This window comes from Uranotaenia lowii, chromosome 1 (genome assembly GCF_029784155.1).
Source record: "Uranotaenia lowii strain MFRU-FL chromosome 1, ASM2978415v1, whole genome shotgun sequence".
Taxonomy (NCBI): Eukaryota; Metazoa; Arthropoda; class Insecta; order Diptera; family Culicidae; genus Uranotaenia; species Uranotaenia lowii.
This window is the reverse complement of record NC_073691.1, coordinates 24,279,825-24,305,402: the sequence shown is the minus strand read 5'-3', so window position 1 is coordinate 24,305,402 and position 25,578 is coordinate 24,279,825. Positions and strand designations below refer to the sequence as shown.

Below are 25,578 nucleotides of genomic sequence, written 5' to 3'. Positions count from 1 at the left end.
TTATTGGGATTCACTATCACTGTAGATTGGTAAAACGCAAACCTTCTCGGCCTCTCGTGTAATTGATCCAGATGCCGTTTTTAATTTCACCACACGTACAGTGCCATCGGACCCAGGGTACACCTCTTCTATCCTGCCCATCCTCCAGTTGCAGGGCGCAGTACGCTCATCACAAACAACAACTAACCGTCCAACTTCGACCTTTACAGGAGACTTCCAACGTTTGTTTCTTCCTTGCAGCAGGCTAAGATATTCGTGATGCCATCGTTTCCAAAATAACTGTTTCTTTTTACATATCAACTGAAAATGGCTGAGACGATTATCAGGGCATGCTTCCATATCTTCTTCGGGCAAATCCTGCAAACTAGTACCAATGATAAAGTGAGCCGGAGTTAGCGGTTCCAAATCAGTCGGATCATCCTTCAACGGCATAATCGGGCGTGAGTTTAGGCAAGCTTCAGCTTGAATTACGAGTGTTGATAAATCTTCTGGTGGAAGAGGGGTTTCGCCAATCACAATCAACAAATGTTTCTTTGCCGACCGAACCGCAGCCTCCCAAAGCCCCCCAAAATGCGGAGAGGCAGGAGGACTAAAGTGCCACTGAATCATCAGCCTTGAGCATTCCTTGGAAACCTTTTCATGATGCGTTTTATTTTTTAACAGACGCTGCAACTCTACAAATTTGTTTCTTGCGCCAACAAAATTGGTTCCATTATCTGAAAAGATTTGTGAACAAAATCCGCGCCTAGAAATGAACCGTTGCAAAGCCTTAATGAAACAATCGGTAGACAGATCCGTCACGAGCTCCATGTGGACAGCCTTTGTGCACATGCATATAAAGATAGCTACGTAGGCCTTGACCGCTGGGCGACGGGGAGCTGGTCTAGTGTACATTGGCCCAAAATAGTCCACACCTGTATTTGCGAATGGTCGGGACTCCGTTACACGGACCGCTGGTAAGTCTCCCATCAGCTGTTGAATGGGCGTAGGCCTTGACCGGAAACACTTGATGCATTTATGCACTATTTGCTTGGCAACGCTTCTGCCGCCTAGTGGCCAGAATTTTTGGCGAACCGATGCAAGAAGGAGCTGAGGTCCGGCATGCATAAGGCGAAGATGATAATGCTCAAAAATTAATCGGGTGATGATATGTCTTGCAGGTAGGATCACTGGATTTTTGAAACCGGCAATTTCGGAAGAATTTTTCAAACGACCACCTAAACGAACCAATCCATCCTCGTCTAAAAACGGGCGAAACCATTTCAACGGAGATTTTGAGGAGACATCTTCGTTTTTCCTTAGTGCTGTAATTTCCGCCGCAAACGTTTCCTGTTGAACTCGATGAATCAAAACTCTTTCAGCTTCTTTTATTTCAGCGCTGGACAGAAATGCATTAGGTTCACCTTCTAATTTTTTTTGAATCAGTTTCATAAAGCGTAATAAATATGCCGTTTTCCTAATCATTTCAAAATAACTAGAGAATTTCCCAAAAAACCATTCATTGAAGTCAGCGTAGCTCGATCCTGTTGCAGCAACTGTTGTGCGTCGTAGCTCGTCATTTCCAACGTCTGCTGGAATATCATCTGATGAAGTTGGCCACTGTTCCCTGTTTTCCTTCAACCATGCTGGTCCGTTCCACCAGAAATGATTATCCACTATGTTTGTAGGTGATATTCCTCTTGAGATTAGATCTGCCGGATTGTCTAAGCCTGATACATGTCGCCATTCACATCCGTTTGTTAGAGTTTGAATTTTTGATACTCTGTTGGCTACAAAGGTAGTCCACGTCAGTGGTGGAGCTTGAATCCATCTCAACACGCAGGTCGAGTCTGTCCAAAAAATAGTGCCGATGGTTTGGATTTTTACCGCTTTTCTCACCTTCTCCTCGAGTTCAGCAACTAGCAGCGCTCCACATAGCTCTAAGCGCGGAATGCTCTGGCATTTTAATGGTGCTACCTTTGATTTAGACGACAACAACTGAATTTTAACCGCGCCTTGGGCATCGAAACTCCGAACATAAATACAACCACCGAACGCTCGCTCTGACGCGTCCGAAAAGCAATGAAATTCCACTGTAATTGCATTAGGCAAAATAACGCAACGGTTCACCTGGATCTGATTGAAAACAGGTAGCTGATAGTAGTAGTTCCTCCAAATCTCACCCACCGTAGAAGGCACAGGTTGATCCCAGCCCAACCTATTTCCGCATTCATCTTTAAGAGTCCAGAGCTGCTGCATCAATATCTTTGCCTTGGTTATTGCTGCACCAAGTAATCCCAATGGGTCAAAAAGCGTGGCAATAACCGATAAAATACGACGTTTGGTTAAAGTTTCGTGTTCAGGAAGCACAGGTACATTGAAACGAAACATGAGAACATCTGAGTTGGGTAGCCAAGATAACCCAAGAGTTTTCACCGATGGATCTGCGTCGAGATGTATCGATGAATCCAAAATTGCCAGGTTTTCCTTAGACACACTCTCCAAAATTTGTTTAGCGTTCGAAGCGAATTTTCGGAGACGGAATCCACCGCAAGTAGCAGCTTTTTCCAGCTGAATCCTCAGCTCGAGTGCTGTCTCAGCGTCGTCCGCCCCCGTAATAACGTCATCCATGTAAGTATCCTCCAAATATGCTTTCGCTGCCAACGGAAATCGATGCCTTTCATCTAACGCCAATTGCTTCAGAACCCTTGTTGCCAGGAAGGGCGCGGCCTTCGTCCCGTAAGTAATTGTGTTCAGTTCATACGTTTTAACTTCGTTTAATGGAGAGGCGCGCCATAGAATGGTTTGCAACGGCCTATCCTTAGGGTTGACCAGCACCTGTCGAAACATTTTCTCCACGTCTGCTACTACTAATATCTGTTTCGTTCGGCATCGGAGTATAATTTCTCTTAAATCATCCTGAATGACAGGGCCAGTAAGTAGAAGATCGTTCAGTGAACATCCTGAAGAAGTTTTGCAGGATGCATCAAAAACCACTCTTAATCGGGTAGTTGTGCTGTCCTCTTTAATAACAGGGTGGTGTGGTAAATAACATCGCTTAACTGAACTAACCTCCTGGGGAATAATTTCTTGCATATGCCCTAACATTTCGTATTCGGCCATAAACAAAAGATATTGTTTTCGAAGTTCTTCGTTTCTTGCTAATCGTCTCTCGGTGGAATGTAAACGTCTCAAGGCAATATCCTTCGAGCTTCCTAATTGGCCCCAAATGTTGGTAATTTTTGGAAGTGACACTATATAACGGCCCTCTCCATTACGCTTTATGGATTCCCGGAACATATCTTCACAACGTTGTTCCTCTGGTGAGTATTTCCGGCTGGTTCCAACTTCTTCTGCAGCCCAGAATCGTGTGAGAATTTCTTCCAATTTCGCTTCCATAGAAACGTGGCAATTAAGTTTTAGTGATTGACTTGGATCCGCGAGCCCTCCACTAACGATCCATCCAAATACAGACTCTGTAAGTGCCGGCATGCCATCCCCTAAGGAAATTCTACGGCCAGTCTCAAAATATTCAAAAAATGCCTCGATTCCAAGAACGATGTCGACCGACTTGGATTCGAAAAATGACGGATCTGCCAGTTTAAATCCGTCTGGTATTTTCCATTCCCTTGTGTTGATTGTAGTAGTTGGTAGATTCGCTGTTACCCTTGGAAGCACAAGAAAACTCATTGGCTTGTTGAAGTTAGAGTTTTTAGACTTGATAACAGCGTGCACTCTTTGCTTCACCTTTAAAGAGGCTTGACCAATTCCAGACACGGAAATTTGAACCCTTTCGCGTGACAAGTTAATCCTTTGACTTAATGTTTCTGTAATGAAGTTACTTTCCGAACCCGAATCCAGGAGCGCTCGAGCCGGAACCTGACAGCCTATGTCATCCTCAATCAACACCACTGCAGTCGCTAATAAAATTCGTGAAGTGTTATAAGCGTTGCAATTAGAAACGGTAGTGCTTGTAGTCGCCGTGGTAGTCACTTCAAAAGACGGGTTTGATTCTTCAGCCTCCTCCGTAGCTGATGACGTGTTGCTGATCCTAACCTGGGAATCCTCCAGAACTCCATCCTGCCGGTTGGTTTTGAAGCATACGAGCGTATGGTGTCGCCCTTTACAGATTCTACACGAGAATCTTGACTGGCATTCCTTAGCATGGTGACCAATTCTAAAGCAATTCCGGCACAACGAATGACTTTTCAAAAACGCATCTCGTTCGTTTACTGGAAGATGTCTAAAATCGGAGCATTGATGCAAAAGATGATCCTCCTTACATAACGCACATTGAATTCCAATTGACTGTGCAGTAGCGTAACTCGTTCTAAGTAAAGTGGGCCTTGATCTATTTGTAGAATTTTGATTAACTCCTTTAGATTCTATCACTTTCGGCGGAAGCGATTCCAGGATCCTAATACGTCGATGGAGAAAACTGATTAAATCTTCTATGGTATCCTGTTCTTCTGTTGAGGAATGCTCTTCCCAAGATCGACGAGTTACATGATCCAGACGTGCAGTGAGGAAATTAACCAACAACAAATCTTTATAATCGTTAACATGAACCACCTGGTCAAGAGTGTGAACTATTCTCTCGAATCCATCTAAAAGGGACTGGAGCTCCGTCACCGATTCCTTGTGCATCGTGGGTAGGCCAAACAGGGAGCTAATCTGTCTTCTCTTTAATAGCTTACTATTACTGTACCGATTGACGAGTGTGTCCCATGCTACCTGATAATTAGCTTGTGATACTTGAATAGGATCTAGTAGGGCCCTGGCTTCTCCTTGCAAGCATCCTTTCAGATAATAGAACTTTTCAATATCTGGAAGTTCTGGTTTAACATGAATTAAGGAAATAAACAGATCTCTAAACCCGAGCCATTCATCAATATCACCTGAGAAGGAAGGTAACTTGATTTGAGGTAGTCTAATATGGTCATGTGTTTCTTGAATTGTCGAATCTAATCCCCTAGGCAACTGTCCAGAACTATTCGGTACGGTACGATCCTTAACCTTGCTCAACATGAAAGCCTTTGCTTGATAATAAAGATTACTAAACTCTCGTCTTTTCCGCTCAATATTTGGATTATCTTCCTCAACATGTTCCTCGTGTGATTGAATATCTATCATCACATTTTCGAAACCTTCCCACAGCTCGTCCAACCTTGTAAGCCGCACCTCGATCATCTCCGTCATGGTATCGTCCGTAAAATCCTCCACAAATCGGAAAATGTCCTGTAGGGATGCCTGGATGTTGGAACATTTCACCGTCAGGTGCCTCAGTGATGGGTCTTCCTTCTTCGTAGTTCTTGAGCCCGGCATGACGTTGCGTAACCGTAATGCAGTAGTAGAGATGGGTAGGGATGTAGTAAGCCACTAAATACGTCCAGCTTCGGCCAAACATATACTGCAGTAATTTACCTCAACAAAAAAATCAGGGGCACTTCAGGTTGTTGTTATCCGCAATGCTTCACTTATGGTGATACTCAATGTCCAAACGCCCAAAAGACAGAACGTCTCCGAGGTGAAATGTCGCAAATTGAGATAGTCGTTCTGGCGAACGGTTGATTCTCAGGGAATGCGTAGGTAGTAATTCGAAGAGGATACAAATTTTTATTTAAAAGGGGTGTATTAACTGTGCCCAAGCGACGGTAGAACATACACTATTCTAAGGTTATTTACCTGAGAAACCTTTTCCTGCGCTGCCTCTTCTTCTAATGTGGTCGACTTCTTGGTGATTGGTAGATAATCCTTTTTTCGTATGGTACCGGTGTTGTGTGGTCGGAATTTTGCCAAAACCGATTTGTGATTTTCCTTGTAGTCCGATGCGTTAACCGAGCTGGAAAAACAGGCGGCCGGCCTGTCAGTATTTGGTTCTGCCAAGTTAGTCCTCTACGTTCCTCCGTATTGTGATTAGGATGTATTCGTTCGAACCCAGAACCCAGAAACAATGGTTTCTGCGGTTATCCGGAAAATCGTTCCTCGAGTAGTTTGAACCACGTGCACGCAAAAGAATAATGTGTTAGCGGGGTCCTGAACTGTGGCTGAACATATACTGGTAATCTGTGTCTTATATTTTACCTGACAAAAGTAACACGATGCCTATCCAGTATTTCGATAATCAGCTTCGTCCATCCAATCGATTTTGTAAATTTCTAACAATGATGTGGAAATGTGGTTCGTGCAAGATGGCTAATTAGGACGCCGGCATGCAATGGCGAGCCTTCCCTCCAACTCCAAACGTAATGGCGCCAAGTTCCAACAAAACCACAATGGCCCTTGGTATAAGGTATTGGCACGTCAATTTACTGCCCCGTGGTTCCTCATATCCGGTTCGAAGGACCAATGTTGGGAGGTGGCCTAAGATTTTTAATTCCTTCGATAGACTATTTCGCGTTCCACAATCCCAACTATGGTCTAGGCAAGTAATCGGTGGGCTTCAATGGTCCTTCTTCTTTCGCATGCACAGAACAGATAAACGCGTATGGTTTGGTTCCAAAAACACAACTTTAATTAAAACAAGTATATTGACTTTGAACTTATATTACATGGAGTTTACTTAAACTAAACATGAATATACATGACCGTGCTAATTGGTGATCGAACGAGTACTGACTCTACAACTAAGCCTACGCTAGAATCCCCATTTGACCACTCACTGCTCCCTCTTATGTAACCTTTGCCAGAAATTCTCCCGTAGCAAGAGCCTTGAGAGCCCGCGGCATCATTGATGGCTCCAATTGATCGTTACTGACGGTAATAATGATGATCCTCTCGAAATTTGATCCACTATTTGGGAGGGAGAAAAATTGCTCCCACTAAAACGATTGTTTGTAACTGCCATCGCTAGCTGACCACGACAGGTTTGTATCTACGCAGCACAATTTCCAAAACCATTTGGGGGATAATCAATCAGGGTGAGGTGATCGCTTTTTGACTCCAACAGACCAAAATGACCAAATTTCAAAAATGACAAATATGACAAAAATGACAAAAATGCAAGAATGACAAAAATGACAAAAATGACAAAAATAACCAAAAATGACGAAAACGACAAAATCGACAAAAATGACAATAATGGCAAAAATGAAAAAAATGACAAAAATGACAAAAATCACAAAAATGGCAACAATTTAAAAAATTATCAAAAATTACAAAAATTACAAAAATAACAAAAAAAAAGAAAAACAGACAAAAATTACAAAAATGACTTAAATTACAAAAATGACAAAAATAACTTAAATGACAAAAATGATAAAAATGATCAAAATAAAAAAGAAAATGACAAAAATGGAAAAAATTACAAAAATGAAAGAAATGTCAAAAATGACTTAAATGACTAAAATGATTAAAATGACAAAAATGACTAAAATGTCAAAAATGTCTAAAATGACAAAAATGACAAAAATGACAAAAATGACCAAACTGACCTAATTGACCAAATTTCAAAAATGACAAATATGACAAAAATGACAAAAATGACAAAAATGGCAAAAATGCAAGAATGACAAAAATCACAAAAATGACAAAAATAACAAAAATGACAAAAACGACTTAAATGGCAAAAATGACAAAAATGACAAAAAATGACAAAAATGACATAAATGACAAAAATGCCAAAAATTACAAAAATGACAAGAATGACAAAAATGATAAAAATGACAAAAATGACAAAAATGACAAAAATGACAAAAATAACAAAAATGACAAAAATGACATAAATGTCAAAAATGACACAAATGACAAAAATGACAAAAATGACAATAAAGACGAAAATGACAAAAATGATGAAATTTCAAAAAATGACAAAAATGACAAAAAAGTAAAAAATAACAATAATGACAGAAACCACAAAAATGACAAAAATGACAAAAATGACAAAAATGACAAAAATGACAAAAATGACAAAAGTGACAAGAATAACAAGAATAAAAAAAATGAAAAAAATGACAATAGACCAATATGACCAAATTGACCAAATTTCAAATACGACAAATATGACAAAAATGACAAAAATGACAAAAATGACAGAAACGACAGAAATGACAAAAATGACCAAAATTAAAAAATGGCAAAAACGACCAAAATGACCAAACTGGCCGAATTGACTAAAATGACCAAATTACAAAAATGACAAAAATGATAAAAATTACAAAAATGACAAAAAATGACGAAAATTACAAAAAACCACAAAAATCACAAAAATCTCAAAAATGACAAAAATGACAAAAATGACAAAAATGACAAAAATGACAAAAATGATAAAAATGACAAATATGACAAAAATGACAAAATTGACAAAAATGACAGCAATGACAAAAATGTCAAAAATGCCAGAAATGACAAAAATGACAAAAATGACGAAAATTACGAAAACGACAAAAATGACAAAAATGACAAAAATGACAAAAATGGCAAAAATGACAAAAATGACAAAAATGACAAAAATGACAAAAATGACCAAAATGATAAAAATGACAAAAATGATAAAAATGACAAAAAAGACAAAAATGGCAAAAATGACAAAAATGACCAAAATGATCAAAATGACACATATGGCAAAAAAGACAAAATTGAGAAAAACGTCAAAAATGACAAAAATGACAAAAAGGACAGAATGACAAAAATGACAAAAATGAGAAAAACGACTAAAATTACAAAATTGACAAAATAGTTTAAAATTCCAAATCTTAAAAAAAATCCAAAATTACAAGAAATTACTAAAAATACTTAAATGTCAAAAAATGACAAAATTTTTTAAAATGACTTAATCTACAAAAATTACAAAAAATGTAAGCTTCTATTCCGGAACTTTATCCGCATCGCGTGAGAACAAAATATTCAAAAAGAAACTCCAAAACTTTTTTCGTTTTATTTCAAATCAAAACCCGAGTAGGTACCTTCATCTTATTTTTAAAGTTTGTATAAATGTTGTCTCTCGTTTTAACCAAAATGGAAGCATTTTAGGCCACAAGCGGTTTTGAAATCGAGAAAAGAACATAATAATTTATATTCTCAGTCTTTAGATGTATGTATGGATCTGATGTTATCTCGAACTTTTTTTTTGTTAAAATTCGAAATTAAAATTACAAAAATCACCAAAGGGGGCGGGGGCCATGGAGATCCGGAAAATCAAAATGTAAATTTTGATGCCAAATTACTTAGAAATGCATGATACGTCTAGATCTGGTGTTATCCCGAAATTTTTATTCGCTAAAAATCGACTGGGACTTTGGTTGGAAGTTGGTTTTGGAAAACTGGTCGATTATCCGAGTCCCAGTAAGTCGTGTTTTGACCCTTTTTTTTTTTCAAGATAACGTTAGATCCCGAAGTTTCATGCATTTCTAGGTCATTCTGCATCGAAATTAAAATTTCGATTTTGCGGATTTCCTTTAGTCGTCCTTTCTTAGATGATTTTTGAGGGTGAGAAAACCAAAACTTTGAGCCATTTGAGGCACCCTTTAGTCAAGTCCGAATCAGCTGAAATTTTGCACAGAAGTTTTTTTGGGCCAATCTACAAAATGTATATGGTCGGTTTTTAAGATTCTGTCATGATTTTTTTCCTATACAACCATTGTTATCCTCATGTATGTAGATCTGTGGAATCAATTTTGTGTTTTGATCTTACAAAAAAAAAATCCAATCATTTAAAAATCGTTAGTTAATTCTGGTGGATACCTAGTCTACATTCTTTCAAATTATCCTATCATTAAATCAAGCTTATATCAACTAGGTACCAGTTCTAATGCACTACATTCAAGCCTTGATAAAGCTAGCCTAGTTAGTACCCAAATCACCCACAGGCGGCAGCGGCAGGAATCGTTAAACGCGTTCGAATTTCGATTAAAAGTTGTGAAACATGATAACCATGATCCTCTCCGGGGTGGGGTGGATTTCCTACGGAGCTTATTATTTCTCCTTGCCGCCATCTTCCTTCCTTCGCTTTGATGATTATGATGGTGATGGTAACAAGAACACACACAACTTCCACCGCACGACTGTTTCCCGGAAAGCTCCGTCAATGGCAGGCAGCTATACGCGTAGCTTAGGCGTAGGCGAAGCTGAAGCAACTAAAGCTAGGGCTCAGGATTAAGGTTCTCGTAGGTCTAGTAGCAGTAGTAGAACTTTTCAAAACCCACCAGAGGTAATCATGGAAGTTATACCCATCGGGAAAGTTGAAGGAGAAGGCGGAGGATTCAATTGAAGACCAACTATCATGATTACTTTTCCTCCAGCCGACAGCCTGAAAGTCCATCTTTCATCGATATGGGGCTTCATATCACCAACTTTTCAAGAATGATTAAATGTTTGCCTCCTAAAAGGGAATGTAAGCTAAGAAGTGAAAAAACAGTACACCGGAACATTTTGAATAAAATTCATTCAATTTAATGGTTTAAAGTTATTCAAGGAACTACTTTCACATTGTGTTTTTTGCCGTTTTCCGGAACATCAATCTCGCGACCGGCTTCGACTTCATTGAGCATCCTGACATCTGGCCAGCTTTTGACCATTAATGGGAAACAGCATCCGATTTCCTCCAATGTTATCCATTTCATACTGGTGGGGGGCCCTCGACCTCAACTCCAATCGGGATGAAAACGGACAGCATTTAACATTCAATCTGGCTATTTTCCTCTGCCGAGTCCAGTCCAGGTCAGCCGGTCAGCCGGTCCAGGATGATTGATTCGGGTTCCGCAAGGCATATTCCAGTCTATTTTGAAGCTGCTACGATTCGCGGCGATACATTTTCCCGGGCCCGACTGGACTGACTTTCTGTCAGAAACATTTCCGGTTGCCCGGCTCAATTTAATGTAACATTTCAACCATCCGAATTCTGCAACCGAACAGTATGTTGGTAGGGAAATGTGCTGTACCCATTTTTGCTGGGGTGGTACTTATTATTCAGAAAAATTTTCAGCCGCTCCATTCTGAGAAGAAGAGAATCCAAGCATTAATGAATAGCTGAACAACAACACTTCAATAACATACTCCACGTCCTGGATATATGCGTTTTCCTTTCAACTTCAACCAAACCTTCACGCACAGAGTTAGTAGGTCGATATCTATAATACTTGTAGAAAACCATTGAAGCCGCCGCCGCCGGCACGCGACAACCATTAATTGAATGTGTGCATAATCCGCCTAATTATGGATCAGCTTTCTTCCGGGTTGGGGATTCGGCGGGGGAAAAGAAGAGATTTTCTTCCCCGTTGCCCGCCGAAGGCCTTTCCGGGAACAGTTTGAAATTAGAAGGCATTTTTGTTCGATATCCATCTTACATACTTACTTATGCTCGTGGGATCAAAGAAAAACCGATCTCATGTAGGTTACGCTTGTTACGGTTCGGAGTTTTTATTTGTTTGAAGTTACAGGCGATGGATATTCATAAACAGACTTGTTCAATTGGATCAAAAAATAAATTTTGAGTGTTATCAAAATGAAATGAAAATTTGATGCAGCTTCTGGTTTATTTTGAATTAATATTTGTTGACATGTTCGATTACAAAAAATAGATTTCATATCACATCTAGTTTCTTTTCAGACATGTTATTCTACCTTCTATTTTCTTTACGTTTAAGAAGGTGTCTCAAATTTTTGCCAAAGTTCTATAAATTAACAATTCCTTGGCTATGCAAAGCAGTTTCCCAGCAAACATTTTTGTAGCTATATTCTTATGCTGTTTTGATGTACGTTCCATATACATTATACAATGATCGTATAAAAGTGAAAAAACTGCATTTACCTACCAAGGTGGAGGCCATGTACATACAAAAATTGCATTTCTTTTTAAAGCGACAAAAACTACACCAATTGGGCCCTATCCGCAAGAAAGCGCAAGATTTTGCTCTCATAGCCTTCAAATCGTTGCCAACGATAATATATTTTCCAGTACTCTCATTGATCAATATTATTCAATTCCCATCTGATCTACAGTCATCTGGATGCACTGCTAGTTGCAGAGAGAACGTGACGATGATTTTCTTGCGTGGGAGCAAAATGATTTCAAAATTTAAAAAAAGAAAAGCGGACTTTCTATCATATCCGATTTAAACTGACTTCAGACGACATTTTATACGATCTTTTCACTATGCAGTTGGAATTGCGATTCGCAGCACCATTGTAAACGACTTAAGTTGTTATTTCTGTCATTTCTGTGTAGTAAAAGTACATTTACTTCTCATCTTAACTTGGCCGGGCCCACTGTGCAGTATTCCATACAAAGACAGCTGGACCACAGGAAGGTGGAAACGTGGAACCAAACCAAACAGTACGTTCCCATGATTGAATAAATTGTTACGTTGTGAGCTCATATGCTAGAAAGCAGTGTGCTCCTGGATTTCGATCTTCCATGAGTATTCCTAATGTGGGTAGAATCGAGTTATTTTTCAATACGGATTGAAGCATCATCCGCCAAATGAAGCTCCAGAAACATAACGTACGAGTGTGTGAATTTTTCTGTTATTGCTTTGTGTGACTCATCGTTTAGTGCAATTGCATCAATGGTAAATGAAAAAAAAAATCACTTCGACCAGGAATCGAACTCGAGTTCACTGATTACCTCTCCGACACCTAACCAATAGGCCAAATCGTCAGATGAATCTAGTCAAGCTGCAGCTCTATAATTCAGTTGACTTCATCGAGTTGAATTCGCTTCTAGATTCTACGGTAGACAATGCTCATCGTCCATATTTTTCTGGGATTTTCATCCTGTTGGATGATTCATCCCTAATGCTCATCATGCCCCGCTTAATGGTGCTTATACTGCCCCAGTGAGTGGTTCTCATTATTCCCGTACAGTGACTGATTTTCAGCTTTTGGTAAACAATTTTATTTTTAAAGTTTTATCCACTTTTTCAAGTTTTAGCCCGTTTGGTAATAGACTTTTTTAGTGTCTGAACACGAAACAATGAAGTAACTCACAAATTATAGCTGTTTTCTATGGTTAAATTAGCGTTCATCTTAAAGTGGCGATTATGCCATTTTTTCTCCCTTAAAATAAAAAAAAAATCAGTTCAAGATTCAAAACTAGTTTGGTCATAGGCTACCAGATGCATTAAAAAAAAATTTTCAGTTCACTTAAAACATTTGTATTTTTCTGTATTGAAAATTAAACTCTTGTTGCAAGTTAAAAATGTGTTTACGACGTTTTAAGTAAATCTTTTTACAAAAATTGTCGATTATATGTGAATATTTTAGTGAAGAAGTACTCGATGGCAATTTTGCTAAGGATTTAATCGAATCTAGATCGGTATATTTTTAATTTTAATTAAGTTTTATCAGAAAATAAGTCTAGCAATTTAAGAACTTGCTATATTTTTTGGAAGTTTTTTTTTTATAATCTGAAAATATCAAATTCACGAAAGGCAATGATCATTGTAAAACTTGGTTAAGGTCAATAAAATATCATTGCAAGTGAATTCTAGGAATGGAGCTTGAATTTCGCAATCTCAAGTAAAAAAATATTTTTTTCTTTGAAAATTTTACGTTTTAAAGATTCTTTCTTGATTTACTAAATTTCAATGAAAATTTAATTTTCGAAAGAAAATTTGACAATCCATTTGTTTATTTGAAAACAACTCAATTTATTTTAAACTTTTATTTGTAGGAATCAAAATAGGGCACTCAAGGATTATGATAACAAATTTGAAACTGAATAAATATTTCGTTCAAGACTTGGTAAATGTAATCTTAACCAAAGAATTTAATTTAAGTACATAATTCAAAATCAAGAGTCATCTCAATCAAAATTCTAAATCGAAATGCAAAATATGAAATCCTTTTCTTGATTATGAATAAACTCATAAGAAAATCATATTTGGATTTGAACATTTTATTTCTAACTTATATACAGAATCGGAACATACAAAAGTTTTATAATGGTGATCAACAATTGAAACAGTGTCAATATTTGCACTTTTCATTTAAATACACAAGTAGAATTTCGAATAAATAACTGAAGAATGATTTCAGATTTAAATCTAGAAATTAAGAATTCAAATAAGAGATTTCCGGTTAAGGGTACTTTTTGGCGCATTTTGGTTAATAATTAACAGGAATTATTATAAGGAACTTGGACTCAAAAATCGTTTTCCAATTTGGAATTCAGATTTGAGCTTGTAAAAAGTTCAAAAGGCAGGATTCAGACTCAGAATTTAAAAAAAAAAAATCAAAATTCAGATTCAGATTCAGCCTGAAGTTAAGTTAAAGTCAAGACCAAAATATCATGTGAGAATTTTATTAAGGATTCAAATAGCAGGAGTTCGTAGTTTCATAATTTTGATTCAGGAATCAAAATTAAAATTTTATATTCAATCAGAGTCAGTTTTCAACCACAAACCAAAAGAAATCCCAAATATAAAATAAAGTTTGGGTTAATTTTGAAGATTTCGTTCTTTGAAAAATCTGGAGTTCAATTTAAAAATATATATATTTACAAAATTCTTATTATGAAATAAATTAATAATTATAAATTTTTTTTACTTAATTCACCTGGAAATATATTGTTTTGCTCTATTATGTGTTGTGAGCCTACTTGGTTGAATAATTCTACTGAATCAAAGCAATCAAAAGATTCCCTTTAATTCAACCACGGCATAAGAAAAGTTCAGATACCGGTATTTCGATAGCGACTTACTATCTTCTTCAGTAAGCGTTTTCGATTGACAAAAAAAAAAAATAAAATATCGGTGTCTGAACTTTTCTTATACCGTGGTTGCATTAAAGGGAATCTTTCGATTGTTAAGATGATTGATTCCACGAAGTTAAGGAATTTGATAGGTGTTTTCAAGCTCAATCTGAAAATATCTATAATGAAAGTGATAAAAAAAGATATGTTTTTTGATTGAATCGTCTAGATGACTAAACAGGCTTGATATAATTTCTACAAATTAGAAAAGCTGCCCACCGATAAAATAAACAAAATACGGTGGTCAAATCGTGCGCAAAATATTTGCTAGTGGGGAGATTTTTTGAAAAAGTTCATAATGGACAGCAAAACGTACTATTCATGGCAGGTTTCCAGCCAGAAACTTTTCGTTGATAAGTCTCGCCTGTATTTTTCGGAAATACACGAGGAGAAATATTAGAAAAATTTGATGTCTAGTGCTTGAGGAGGCTAACGAATGACTCGATGAATGAATAATGATACGAAAAAAAACTGCCTCCAAATGCGACTGTTTTCCTTGCATAGCGTTTCAATAAGTCTCAAATCTCTGCATCAGTTGGATCTGGAATTTTACCATTACATAAAAACTGTGAAGGAGTGATAAAAAGTCAAATATATTGCTTTTGTGCCGAAGGAGGGCAATCGGCGGAATTCGTTATAATTTCGACGAAATAAAAATAAAATTGAGTTATTTTGAAGGTTAAGCTTCAGAAACAGAAAACGTAATAAAAAAATAGCCTTGATTTGAAAAAAAGGATTGTCCATAGTATGTATTATAGATTGGGCAACACAAAAATTGGGATCGAAATTTTTTTTTCATTGGACGCTATCTCAGAAACCACTTGGAAGGACATCACAAAAATTAGCTCATGTGAACAAAACATTACCAGATAGCTTCGCTGAAAATAAAAATGAATTTATCCAATTGATTCTGAAAAAACATAGCTTAACTCTATAAAAGGGGATTAATGGAGGGCTCGACAGGGCATCGAGCGATCCGAAAACTGAGATACAATGGATTGTGGGTTCAAGCCAGCCGAAGTACCTTAGCTAGTTTTTTCCACACTATATGCGATACTGTGCCTCATTAACAGTGGTTCATATCAGCCTTATGATGATGGAAATGATGGGAAGTTATTTAAAGTTACTGCAAATCCGGCAAACAATTTGAAAATGACTTTAAACCGAATGGACTTGAACTTAAATTAACAAGATTTTCGTTTGAGTTATGTAGGTACCTACACTCACCAATCAGACTTTACTCCAATAATGAACTTCTTTGGAGGTGGATTTATCGGTTTAAGATTTTATGCCGAACCGGCATTAACAAGCTTTCTAATAACTGGCATTGTCCTCCCAGCACAACCGCAAGCATATCTATGTCTGAAAGAAACCAAATAAAACAGGATGGAAACAATCAGCCAGCAAAGATATGTCGAATGATGTACCGAGCACTGTGTGTGTATGTTAACCGGCATTAGAAAAAAAACATTCTTTGTTTCCAATCGACGGTCAAAAACGGCCAGCCAAGATGAGCTGTGCGGGTGTATGTAAATCGGCCGGCAATAGAAAACAGTTTTTAGTTTCACATTTCCACCCCATTCCTTTCACATTCTGATCCCTTTCCCATCAAAGACAAAGGAGGATGAAAAAAAACACCGGCCAAACGGCAGACGAAAGGGTAGAAGAATTATGACAATATACTTTCGTTTGCTAACCGACTCAGATGGTGCATTGGGTAAGGTATCGGACTGGCAAGCCGAGATGAGATGTTGCAGTGAGTTCGATTCTCACTATGTATTTTTTGTCGATGAATAATCCAAAAAGGATGAAAATCCCATTCACCTGAATTCTGATCTGAAAATTTATGATTTGTGAAAAATTTCGACCAACTATACATTAACTATATATGAGGAGTGTGTTACTAGCTTATAAGTTATACTAACTGCCTCTACATTCTATTTTGGCCTCAAAAGTGATAAATATATTATCAAATATTGCTTCTAAATTGCTAAAGATTGTTTTACGGCCATATCGACTAAGAAAAACGAATATTCTTTGATTGACAATAGTTCAAATGTTGAAAATTATAGAAGGATAGAAGGTTAATCCTTTAAGGGATTCAAGTTCTATCCACAATTAATGGCAACAACGAAAAATTTCCATTCCCTAGCTGTACTAAAGGTTTGCCCGCTAATTGATTCCTTCCACGCAAAACATAAACACTTGCACCTGTGCTTTAGCATGTTGATCAGCGAGAAAAAGAGGAAAACCAATAAACACAGGCTTGGCTTACCGGTTCCGCGCCACCAGTCAGTCAGCCACAATAATATTATACGCCAATCAGCAGCAGAATGTAAATAAATACCGGAACAACGTATTCGCAAATATGCCAGGCGAAGCCAAACCGAATGGAGCTCTCAAGTAGTTACACTCACTCACTATGGCACTTGCCATAAGAAGGCCCAAGAGCCGGGAGAACCGTTGAAGGGATATAAATAACTATACTCTACATTTTCGCGCCCCTCACCCGCGAAGCGAAGAGAAGAGGGGAGAAGATGGATTGTTTCAACGCCACATACTTAAAAGGCTATCGTGTGTTCAGACGTGTTAACATGATGATACTTCAAGTTCTTTCATTTATATTTATCTTGGCTGCTGATGGCTGTTGTTGTGGTCTGAATGCCTGACTGACTGGTCGCGACGAAGACTGGACGAAGAGCAACTTGCATTTATGCGGGCTACATTTTTTTTTGTTTTCCCGCTGTTGCCTTTCCAGTATTTTTCCAGCCACTTCAAACATGAACAATGTTTGATGAGCGGCAATTTATGATAATTTTTACAATTGACTACCGGGCATTTGGAATGTTCTTGTCTGGTCCCATTACCAGTTGATATAGTGTTAAGTGGTGTTGTTCTTTTCATAACGTATTTTTAAACTGAATCATCGAGTTCAAAATAAACACCTACTAACAGGGCCGTAGGAAGAACCGACTCATGGGGGGGGTTTTGGAAAATTATTTTTACCTATGATTTTTGCCAAATAATGCACGAATAAAAAAATTAAAAAAAATTATGTTTGTAACTATGACACTAAAACCACAAAGATGATAAAGTGTCACTAATTAAACTCAATAATAATGTTTGTAACTTTTGATTATTCATTTTAAGTACTTTTTAATATGGAATTTTCATTCAGCAATAGTTAAAATCCTTTAAAAAAGTCTGGTAGATCAGACTTATATGAGGCTCTCAGAGCCAAAGGCATATAAGTAACAAAATAGTCGATTTTGAGTTAATGATGCGAAACGATTCTTCACACTACAAGCTACATTTAATGATTTTTTTGGAATTTTTGATTTTTTTTTACATACTTTTACATTAGAAAGAAAAATACAGATTCTCGAAAAATATATGGAAAATGGTCAAACACATCAATTTAAAAGCTTGTTTTCTCGAAATAAGCTTTTGTGCACTTATACCCCTTTGGCTCCAATGGCCTTATTTGATTTGAGCATAAAATAAGTTCTTTTAAGGGTAGCCTTCAATTACTTAATACAAAAAACTTATTCTATACTTTATAAAGCCCAAGCTTCCTAATTTTTTCGCAAATTCCAAGATTCTAACCTTTGATGTAAATAAATAACTTTTTTTTGCATCAAATTGGATTGATGCAAACTTGAACTAAATTCATGATTTTAGTTTGAAATTAGGCTTTAAAGAAACTGCAATATCAATATTCAATCAATTATTCCCGTGGACGCAAATGTTGACCGATTTTGCCGAATGATCCGAATGATGAAAGTTCCAACAAACAATTTTATTTTTAAATTGCTTACAATTTCTGACAGCTTTCCAGTATTTAAGTGCTTCTTTGATTTTTTGTATTGTCCAAGATACATCTATTCAGCGATGTATTAATATGTGAGGGTCCAATGTACTTTTCGACCTCCATCCCGGATTTTTCGGTAGAAAAAAAAATCGTACTTAAAACAAAGACATCCAATTTTGTCTTTGCTTCGCTGTATCTCATTTCTCAATGACCCGATTTCCTAAACTCAAATTTTAGTTTTTTTTCTTTAGTTTAATCATCATTTTCATAGAACATTCTTGGCCTCTAAAAAATCTCAGTTCTTCAGTATATTGAAATGACGATTAAGATTGTTTTAATCTGCGCTTCGGATCATATTGACCCGAACGGCTTTGGAGGGTTAAACAATACTCCGAGAAGATATAGAATTTCGTGCAGATTTTTTAGGTTGAGATCAGGTTCAGTTTCTTTATCAGTAATTTTTTTTCATAAAAAATCAATCCCATAAAGAAAATCCTATTGATGATTTTTAAAATTATATCTGAGATATTTTCCATAATACAAAACTTAGAAAATTAACTCAAACTGTGTACAAATAAATTATGATTAAAAATTTGAAAACAGGAAATGAAATTGAAAAACAAATTTTTTGGTATATGTTCTCTTGAATTCCTCAACAATTTTATGTTGATTAAAAAACTCTTTAACAAAATAGAGCGTTTCTGAATATTGAATCTGAATTCTGAACCTGAATTCAAAAATTGAACTTTGATTTTCTATACGATTTCTGGAATGTACAAAGAAAACGCCATTTAGATGTTTTAAATGCATAAATTTTGTGTAAGAACAAGAACTAAGTTTAAGAACTTCGAATTTGAATATAAAACAAAATTCTTCTTTTTTTCGGAAAACTATGATCAAAATATTGAAAATGGATATGATTTTAGAAAAACATGATTCAAATTCGATATGAAATGCAAAACCAAACTTGAACCAGAATTTCAAAGCAGCTTTTCATTTCTAACTTCTTATAATTATTCGAACCGAAAATCAAGAATCTTAAACTGGATACAGAATCATAAAACGAAAAAAGAATTACAATTTTGTTTATGGAAAACAGAACCAGAACGTCCAAAATGGGTTCAATTCAAAGTTTAAATAAATTTCTATAAACACGTGAGAAAGTTTTGAATAACTGCATCAGAATTCGGCACTTGGGATTGGTTTTTAAGGATTTGGCATTAGTTTTTAATCTGATTGTTACTCTAGAATAACTTTACTCTATTATCATAATTTGATTATTAATTTAAAATTTTGAGTGTTGAGTAGAATACCTCGCTTGCTTTTTTGGACTCTCATGGGGGGGGGTTTAACCCCCAAAACCCCCCCCGTTCCTACGGCCATGCCTACTAAACTAGACAGGCACATGAACTTGCCAAGCTGTTTATTGTCGCCAAGTTACTCGCTTTCATCCCATCCGAGCTTCGTGTGCAGGTCTCAAATGGCGTGCCGGCAACTTCCCGGTATGTAATACTTCAAGCTGACACTCAGAAAAACTTCATCAGCAGTTCAGCAGGAATCATCGAACTCCACGGCTGCTTAACAGTCTAAACAGTCGCCGGCCAGCCGGCTAGTTCTAGAACTGCATTTAGCTTCAGCAAGCATAAACTGCATTCTAAACTACCCAGCGCGGAAAATCAGTGGCAGTACCAAGTGTATAAGTGCATCATAAAACTTGCAACCTGATGCTTCTGCTAGCCAAGCTAGAGCTACTGTTGCAAAAATGACGTGACTCGCACGGCACAGTGGAAACTGAGCTCAACAGACATAATTATATTCCTATCCTATATCTACTTATTGGAATTGAAATGAAAACAAAATCTTCAACGGTCGAGCACCGGAAAAAATTGAACGAACCTGGAGTGTTGCACTTGCTGGTGTGAATGGTGTGAATAGTGGGTGAGACGCCTTGAATGGAGGGTTAAAATTGGTCGGGTTTGAGAAGTGGCCTAGGGGCGCCAATTAAGATCCCTGATTATTATACATATATCTTATCACCTTGGAGCGGTCTTCAAATGTTGATGTTCTTAAGACATTTGTCTAATATTTTACCTTGACTATATGAGCTAACAATTGCTAATTTTGAAATCGAAACAAAATTTGTAAATTTACAAAATTTGCCGGAAATGTTCCCAGAAACTTTGTTTTTTTCAGGCTTTTTTTTCAATAACTATTTTAATAAATAAATACACCACATTCAATCTAAAGATATAACGTTTTAGTAGGAGGAAGTGACTTTTGTTAAACGCCATTTTTCTAGAATGAGTGGCCCTACTTTGGACCTAAGTAGAGCCTTCTTTGGTCCCAAAAAGGCCAAAAATTGTTAAAAAAAACTCATTTCGCTGGCAAACAATATAATTTTATTCTTCCTTGATTCTGTCATACTGCTTTTTGCCTCAAAAAATTATCCTAACAAAATTTTCAACGTTGCTACAAATGTACTTCCTCTCCAGCGATAAAACAGACGGCTTAATTAGTGGGGCGCATTTTGAGAAATCAGGGTTAATAAGAAAGAATAACGTTTTTCAACTGTCCAACCTAACGTTTAGAGGAAACACCTATCACTGTGATGAATATGATCCAGTAGACTGAGTCCATTTGGCTTCATTTTTGAATTTCTCAAACTGTGGGGTCTTAAAAGCTTCGTTTTGCTTCAAAACTTATCCATTAGTTTTGGCAGAAATTTCAAGTACGTTTACATGAATAAATTTGATCTTTTAGCACGGTGTGTTTCTAGAAGATGTTTGAAAGAAAAAAAAATTACTGTAATTTTTTCAGGATTATTAATTATTATTATTGATTATTTAATTAAGCCTTTTCTGAGTCATTTTCAGGCAAATTAAAATATTTGGTCGGTGAGTCCCCATACGCTTTGTTTTTTTTTTGAAGATTTGTAGTCCATATTTATAAATTTTCTTATCTAAATTATTCCTGTACAACAGAATAGCAATGTTTTCCTTTAACAACTTTTTTTTTAGTTTTTGTCACTCTGAAACATAAAAAATTCTAACGCCTGCAAAGATTAGTGATTTGGATTGAAAATTTTATTTAAAAATTGTTTATTGGAATATCCTTGTTATAATTGGTGTTATCCAAATGTAATTTGAATTTGAATTCATATGTGTATATCTTTGAAAACTAATTCTGGTGAAATAAAATTTTAAAATACATGAATAACAACAGTCCAACATTCTTGATTTTAAAAATCTTTTTTGTTTTTCAAACTCGTTCTTTGAAGTAATTCCTGTTTGCCCAGATGCATATGGCTACCCATTTGAGAACAAAAAACAAATTTTTGGTGATACCACTCGTTTATGGTGTTTTTAAATTTCTTTTATCTCAGATTAAATTCAAACAAATCTCAGCAGACCACAATTTGAAATATAAAATAATATTTAAAATATGAATTTGAAATAAATTTAGCTAACAGTAAAAGTAATTGCACTGAAACCCGTACATCTTCACATAAATTTCAAATTACTTTTTCCCATATTGAAGGAGAATCAATTTTCTATCAATCATTTGATCTAATTTTTTGCGTTAGAATTGAAATACTGTTAATATTTTTGAATTAGTAATCAACAAAACGAAACGAAATTTCAATTTCATCGTCGGTTTTAGACCAGATTTTTGCATTTTAATTTTTTTAGTTTTCTATGGTTGATTCAAACCAATGATTTCTAGAGGTTTTTATTATAGTTTTTGACTAGATTCATCCATTATCAAAATCCTAAAAAAAAATTAAATTCAATTCAAAACAAAGAATTTAAGAGGTTATTTTAATAATATAGTAGGTTGAAAACTCTAGAAGCTAAGATATTTAACCTTGACAGAAATGCTAGCTGTTTGAATAAAATTGAAGAATCGCAGTGTACAGCAGGGTTACTAAAATTAGCCCTAAAAATAAAAATAAAACGTTTAATAAAACACGTCAGGGATATAATGATCGTTGTACCAAAAGAAAGTAACATGCAAAATTTAAGCCAGATTAAACTGCTATTGCGACTTGCATTGAATCTGAAGTGCGAATTAAATTTTAAGACATTTTACTCAGGAAAAGTATAAACACTTATTTCTCATAAAAAAAAATGTTTTTAACGGATCGTTTACTTTTGAATATTGATTTTCTCAATTTTTTCAAAGCTTGAATTAAAACAAACGCTTATCGTGATGCGATCTGGAATAGTTCAGGATAAGCGTTATCACAAAAAAGTTATAGTTCTAGTATTAACTGATTTTCTTCTCTGATTAAGCTTTTTTTTTTAAATAAAATACCCTCCAGTGTTTCCACAATCAGAAAATCTAAATATAATGGATTCCAATGGATTCATATGTGCATTCAAATTATTCCAGATAATTATAATAATTTCAGATAATTTGATCCTCTCAGACTGCCTATAGGATTTGCCAGCTGAATTGAAAAATTTAAAGATTAGAAGATATTTTTTAAGCAATTTTCTTTGCTTTAATAGATTTGTTCCTAGTTTGAAATAATTTAAAAATTTTTTAAAAGTTTTTTGATAAGATTGTTAAGCTACCAGTTCAATTTAAAAACATTGAAAGTAAAAGCTGAGAGAATTAGCATCTCTGAAATTATAAAAAAACACATGAAACATATTAATTTTTTGATCACTCCGAATAGCCTTGATAATTTCGAATTCCGAAATTTTCCAAAAAAAAAAATTTGTATGGAGAGTCACCGACCAAATATATTAATTTTTTGTGGAAATAAACCGGGAAAACCTCTACTTTCTGTCCATGCAAAAATTAGTGTTACTGTTTTTTTTCTTTAAGTCCTTCGTTTTGTGTTTCGTATCACCGTGTTAGGTTTGTATGGGAAAATTGAATATTTTGTACTGAAAAATGAACCTTTTTTTTTGTTTCTTCTGTGGAACTGAGCTTATAAATTCTTGAAAGAAAATTTTACGCTGAACAATTTTGTCGAAAACCGTAACTCGTATCCCATTAAGCAAAATAGTAAACTAGTGAAAATGTGTATGTATTTTGGCATTGAAAAACAAACAATTCAACTGACATCACTGCTGTTGCGTAGCGAGATATTGCTTGCAAAAAAGTAGTCAGGCATTACCTCGCTAGGTACCAGCAGTGATGTCAGTTGAATTGATTGTTTTTCAATGCCAAAACGAATATTTGAGAAATTAAAATAAAACAAAATCGACTCAGTCAAAATGATGCATGCTTTCTATTTTTCCTGAAATAAAAGAACATCAATGGAAAATCCGGAAAATTTGTAAAAAGTCCAAAATTGGAAATTTCGATTATGATGTTCCACGCAAAAAAAACATCCGCTTTAGCGCAGGAAAAGCGCGTAAAATCTCGTTAACTCCGGAAAACCACGTAGAAAGGATTCAGGACAGTGGAAATAATTAAGACCGCAGGCGGATTGAAGTGGAATTTGAAGGAAATGAATGCACGGTGCCAGAATCTTGTAGAAAAAAGATTTTTGACGCCATTTTGAAATCCAAGACGGGGCGGCTTCTGCCCAACTTCCAAATGCTTTAAATCACTGAAAACCGCATGAAACACCCTCAATATGGGTATAAGGAGAAAGTATTCAATTAGTAGAAGTCGAATTTCGCTGTCTGACGCTATATAATACACCATCTTAAAATCCAATATGGCGACTTTCGCTCAACTGTAAAATATTGTGAATGACTGAAAATCGCATGAAAAAAAAATTTAACCAATCAATGACAAAAATATAACAAAATTATGAAAAATTATGACAATATTATGACCAAGCAAATTACGAAACTCTGACAAAAATATTGAAAATTATGACAAAAATATGGCATAAATTTGAAAAATCTGACAAAATTATGAAAAAAATAAAGAAAAATGTGACAAAAAATTAAAAAAAATCGGTCAAAACTATTGAAAACAAAACTAGACAAAAAATTTAAAATAATGACAAAACTCAAAAAAAAAAAAATTTTAACGTTACGGAAAATATGACCAATCTATATATATAAAAATGAATTTCTGTCTGTCTGTCTGTCTGTCTGTCTGTTCCCTGTAGACTCGGAAACTACTGAACCAATTTGCGTGAAACTTGGCAGGTGGGGGTATTAGAGGCAGGGGAAGGTTCCTATTATGGTTTAAGACCCCTCCCTCTTTCATGAAGGGAGGGAGGGGCCTCCCAAACAAAAGTCAATTTTTTGCATAACTTGAAAACCCATCAAGCAAATGGTATCAAATTTGGCATGAGGTGGTATTTGGAAACGAGGAATATTACTATGAATATTAGGTACCCCTCTCTCCTCTCAGTGCAGTGAAAGGAAGGGGGGAGGGGGGCTACCTTACATTTTTTTATATAACTCGATAACTGATCAAGATATTGGAACCAAATTTGGCACGGGAAGGTATTTGGATACGAAAAATATTTCAATGATTATTTGAGACCCCTCCCTCTTTCCAGTAGAAAGGGGGAGGGGGCCTCTTTCATATTTTTTTACATAACTCAAAAACTAATTAAGCAAATGGAACCAAATTTGGCATGGAAGGGTATTTGGATACGAAAAATATTTCTATGATTATTTGAGACCCCTCCCTCTTTCCTGTAGGGAGATATAAAAGGGGGAGGAGACCTCTTTTATAATTTTTAACATAATTCAAAAGCTAATTAAGCAAATGGAACCAAATTTGGCATGGGCGGGTATTTGGGAACGTGACATGTTGTAATGGATGTTCTAGACCCCTTCCTTCTTCCAGCGGGGAGAAAGGAAAGAAGAAGGGGAGTTTCATACAATTGTTACTACATAACTCAAGAACTACAACAGCAAATGGAAACCAATTTGGCATGGAAAGATATTTGGGTACGAGAAACGCTTCTATAAATATTTGATATCCCTCACTCCTTCAAAGAGGTGGATGAAAAGGGGGAGGAAAGGTATCCCTTACAATTTCCAGTATAATTGGAGAGTTGATCGATCAAATTGAACCATATTTAGCATGTGAGTGTGTTTGGATACGAGAAATGTTTCTATTATAAATTGAAGCCCTGCCTTTTTTCAGCGGGATATCGAGGGGGAAAGGGGGA

General features: G+C 35.9%; 1 protein-coding gene across 1 annotated transcript; it reads right to left on the bottom strand.

The window, feature by feature from the left end:
* On the bottom strand, positions 1–5,304 carry LOC129758539 (uncharacterized). The gene has a single exon (XM_055756063.1). It carries the CDS (start codon positions 5,302–5,304, stop codon positions 1–3), a length of 5,304 nt encoding a protein of 1,767 aa, XP_055612038.1.
* Between the last annotated feature and the right edge of the window lie 20,274 nt (positions 5,305–25,578).